Source organism: Ceratocystis lukuohia, assembly GCF_044167205.1.
Source record: "Ceratocystis lukuohia strain C4212 chromosome Unknown Supercontig7_pilon, whole genome shotgun sequence".
NCBI lineage: Eukaryota > Fungi > Ascomycota > Sordariomycetes > Microascales > Ceratocystidaceae > Ceratocystis > Ceratocystis lukuohia.
The window spans coordinates 2,457,741-2,462,653 of NW_027263526.1; the positions used below are offsets into that span (position 1 = coordinate 2,457,741).

The window sequence follows — 4,913 nt, forward strand, 5'->3', positions numbered from 1 at the left end:
GAGAGGACGGTGTGGGAGAAGGTGATCTGCCGGGAGAGGGAGTGTGGAGGTACGAGTCTGGTTTTCTTTGCTACTTTTCTTTTGCATTCTTTCTACGCTTTGTTCACTGTTTTGTTTTCTCTGTTGGATGATTGGTGTTCGATTTGTTTTCGTTCTTTCCTTCCTTTCTTTGTTTTCCTTTTTTTTTTTTTTTTTTTTTTTTTTTTGCCTTTTGTACTTTAACCACGGTAGAGTGGAAACGAGCAACAAGGTAACTTGGGAGCAATTGCGCTTCGCTCGTCAAAACTCTACAGTGAACCTTGCAGAGGGTTAATTTCTGTCCGGTAACCAGTCCGGCGTCGTTTGATCTCTGTGATTCCCGTAGACGTTAAATATATTCAAGTTCAAGTTCATGCGCCCGTGTCTTCTCGACTTTATTTATGGGCCCTTTCGGGCTACTTTGGGCATTTTGTGGGTCTTTCGCCACCATTTGGGGTGTAGGTGTTGATGGACATGCCCCATACTCTAATTAATGTCTTACCAGCCAAATTAGACGGCGAGCAGTCGGTCAAGTAGATGCTGATGCGCAGGTCGTGGCCGGATCGTCGAGAAGTGGGGGTCGAGGAAGGCCGGCGCGACCGCGGAATCGGCATGGTGGCGGTCATGATTCAAGAAAATTCCAGGTAGTAATTGTTGCGTGGCGCGGTATATATGTTAAGTGGCGTCCCATACGTGCCCCACTTATCCGAACCTATTGTGGCTGAGCACGTGACAGGGTTGACCCCTATCATGAATTCAGGATCACTATACAAAAGGAATAGTTCAAGGACTTAGCATAGACTTAAACCCTTTAATAAACCAACTGATTCAATCATCAAGATCTATTCTACAGTAATTAACACATCTAAGGGAGAATAACTAACTATAGCCAGTAGCTCTTTTTGATCAAATGGTTTGTTGTGTGTTTATTACGATTTTTGTCGGTAATCTGAGCCGGGGCTACAAGATTGCTGCCCCTGGCCAAGTTTGGCCAAACGCTCTCGCCATATGAGAAGAAGGGCCTCTTCCAAGGCCTTTTGCTCGGCCCGGGCACTTGGGTGACGAATATATAAATCGGCTGAAATCTGCACTTCAGTCAGGAATTAGATACATGGACAGGTCAGGGCCAAGAAATCGCAGGTCCCTCTTCATCTCACCCAAGAACATTCAGTACGTACTGCAGTTTCTATCTTGAAGGTATGAGGAAAGTAAGATGCATAATGCTTGCCCGTGGCGCATGCTTATTATGTATGTTATGCTTGTACTGCCGACGAGCTTGCGATTGCATCACCATTGTTTTTATATATCTTGATTTTTCCTCAAAGCTAACGGAAGTGTGGCCCTAGTTGCCATGCAAATGAGTTACTATATATCCGGATGCTTTACAGACAATCACCGCACATTTTAACGCAGGCCTAGGCCCGAACTAAAGCCTAACCTTTCACAAAACCTGCCCATCCCGAACCTGCTAATGGCTTTTCATATTGTTTCCTAAAGCCCAAGTCGACGTCCCACAACTTTGTCCTGTTTGCTACGCTCACAGTTGTTTTTCTAACTTCAAGTGGAAGCCCTATTTCCAAGCCTGAAATCTCATATCTGGCGTGTACATGTATACAGCCAGCGAGACTACCCTTTATAAAGGAGCTCTGGTCGCAATTAGTGACTCGGCTTTCCTATAAGCCAGTTCTTCTTCAAAGCACTGAAAGCCCTCTTAGCCTTGGAAATGGCAATCAACGCAGTCGACGAGAGAAGCGCATATGCCCCCCCAGCAAGCTTCTTACTCGTCTCCTGGAGTGGTGGTAGAACGGAAAAGAAGAGAAAAGAAAAGCTGTTTGTTTGCTCCATTCAACGTATTCTTCCTCATTTTCCATAAAGCAATGCAATCGCATGCTTTAGAGCGTCTTACTTATGTGATGCCGCTGTCTAACGCTATTTGTGCCCAATCATCAGTTACGGCGAGCGTCAACTCCAAAGATCCCCTGTGGCTTTTAGATACTCGGCTTTGCGGTCAGGATGGCCCTCTATCTGCCGTAGCCCTAGTGGAGCTCTTTAGCTTACCGGCATCAGCTACCTGGTGTTTTTGGCCTGCGGCGACCGTGTGAAAATCAGTCTAAAATGCCGGCTGCCGGCTTTCAGCACAGGAGCTCCATTGTCTTTGCAGATCCTCACACGTCCATTCGTGGCTTGCCTCGTTCTTTTGACTGATTACAGGACTCCAAGCAAGCAGTTGTGTTCTTATGGTTTCTGGCGCCCATCAAAGTCTCCGTCGTTGGTTCTGGCTGCGACAACGTAGCCCGTCTCTGTCCTAGTGAAAACCTGCATCGAGAAGCACTAAAGGAAGGATCCGATGCAATGGGAACATCACTTCCAATTGGACGATATTGTTTGTGCGCTTTCCGCCATGCCTCATACTCAAGGCGTAACCGATCTTCCCTCCCCTCCCTCCATCTCCGCGCCCCTGCGAGACTAGACTGATTTCATGTTCTCTTGTCGTTCCTTGACACTCGTTGTACTACCTTAAGAGTACCATCTCCCTCTAGATCTGCCACTTCCGTCGACTTTTGCAGGCTGTGTAACATACCTCCAGGCTAACACCATCTTCAATGATCGCCCCGCGCAGTTCACACCTTTCGATCTGTCACAGTACGTAGTCGGTGTCTCTGGCAAAGCCCTTTCAGTTTCTGCCCGGCGTCTCTTTGGTTTTTCCTTCACAAGACAGACTTGGGGCTGCATTCAAGGCTCATCTAGGACTAGCCTCAGCTTGATGTTTTTTGGTTTATTTACGTTGGTAGAGGCTTGCGTAGCCTCTCAGCCACCGGGTTGAATTGCGACGTTCATCGAGTGCGTGCCAGCACATGACCTCGTCCCTCCTTTTCTAACCCTTTAAGTATTCGAATGTAGCAACACTCTCTATGTGGTGAATGCACTCTCTTGGCGTTGTGCAGCTGTTCACAGGCCCCTTGTGGGTGAGACTTTTAGCTTGTCCGTTGCCTATCTCGTGTCTGGGGGCTCACCTACGAGATTAAATAAAAAGTTTGAACTTGAACATGAATCTGCTCAACATCTACGGGAATCATAGAGATCAAACGATGCCGATCTGGCTGCCGGACGTAGCCCTCTGCAGGGTTCTCTATAGAGTTTTAACGGTAGAAGGCCAATTGCTCCCAAACTAACCTATTACTCGTTCCCGACCTATCGTGGTTCAATTACAAAAGAAACAAGCAAAGTAAATAAAACAGCGAACTGAACGTGGAAACAATACAAAATAAAGGTAGCAAATGAAAACAAGTTGTAGCTCAGCACCCCTACTTCCGAGAAAACACACCAACTGCCATGCCCTCTCTTTCCAAGTGCCAATGCAGCATGCCCTCCCCTTCGGATCGAGTTTCTCTGCCAGATACCTGCAACTCCTAAATCTGGTGGGCAGTTTCTTGTCATCGCCCCGGCATTTCCACAGCATGGGACTGGGCGTCGTATTTCTGCATTCACATGTTTGAGCCGCATGTGATATTCTTCGAAGTCGCCGTGTCCGGAGCGCGCTGCCAGGATCCAGGCAACCGTACCTCCGTGTAGCCCCTTCATCCAAGCAACGTCATATAGTTTTAGATGTTTCAGTGTTTCATAGAGATTCCTGGTCTTCAGGCAGTTATCTTTCATCCATTGGTGGAAGCCCACTTTGAAGGCTTCGTTCCTCCATCGTCTCGCTACTGTTAGTGACATCGTCGGGCCTTGGAACCAAAAGGTCTTCCCTCTTACAATCCACTTTAGCTAGTTAGCCGACCGCTTTATTACCCGAGACTTTGCAGTGTCCTAGTATCCGGATGGCTTTTCTGGCGCCAGGTTGTTGGGTCCCCCTTCCCATCTCTCCGGAATTTGGTGAATCTCGTCTACTTCGATCTGCGGAGTGTCCAACTTCTACACCGACAACTTCTCTGGGTCAGCTTCAGCTACCTGCCATGTGTAGTAGATCTTACTGCGCGGAGAATGATGCTCCCATAGGCTTGCTACAGGCAAGCAGTGTGATCCATCCTTAGAGATTGTCGCTCGACTCTAGCCAAGTCCCTTCTATTAGCCTCTCCCGCCCTACTATAGCCATTGCACACACATGGCTTAGAAGCCGACAAATGGCCATGTCTAATCCTCCCCTTCTCTGTCTTTGCAAGACTTTTTGCGGTATTGTCAAGCTTCTGCCAAGACGCCGAGAGGCCATAGCGTTGACTTATAACCAAGGTGTCCTGCGTCTTGTAGCATGTCGTCCCGCGACACACAATGGCTTTCTGTCGAATCATTAGCTTGTCCAGGCGGAGCCTTGTTTCTTTGCCACTTGCATCATCTAAGGTGACGTAGAGATGCCCATCCCGCCGCTCCATGAACGTATCTAGGCCCATAGTATCATCATCCATTGTAGCATAGCCAACAAGGGCACGCGCAAATTTGTCCGGCTCATCGTGGATGTCGAACGTACCCGAGCTGTACGCCCCTGAACGATCGAAGATCCAGAGTTCCATTTTGAAAGCATAAAGAGTGAAGGCGTGGACGAATCGGCGGGTCGGCTGGTCAGTGAAGACACCCTGAACATGGCGTGTGAGCCGAAGGAAATCGACCTCGAATCTGCTTGGGTGGTAGGACTTCTTCTGCTCCCCCATAACAAGGACGTGCTTGTAGAAAAATGTATCGCTCCTTTCTACAGCTGGGCTCCGCAAGAAAAGGTTCATATGTCCTTTTCGTTCTTGGAGCTGGTCAGCGGTCTTGGTGGTGTGGAGCCTGTACGGCGCGTGGTCCAAGAAGCGCTCTCCCAGAGAGCGAAGCCAGTCCCAGACCAGCTTTTCGTCAGGCACCTTCGGGAAGGCCGTCCATTTCTTTCCATCGTGCGCGGTCAACACCCCCTCGAGCAT

At 48.6% G+C, this 4,913-nt stretch overlaps 1 protein-coding gene across 1 annotated transcript; it reads right to left on the reverse strand.

Annotated features, from left to right (window-relative positions):
• Positions 1-3,828: 3,828 nt before the first annotated feature.
• On the reverse strand, positions 3,829-4,913 carry HOO65_070552 (uncharacterized protein; the record flags this gene model as incomplete). Its single annotated transcript, XM_071005095.1, has 3 exons — positions 3,829-3,915; positions 3,993-4,022; positions 4,287-4,913. 3 exons carry the CDS (start codon positions 4,911-4,913, stop codon positions 3,829-3,831), a joined length of 744 nt encoding a protein of 247 aa, XP_070857270.1.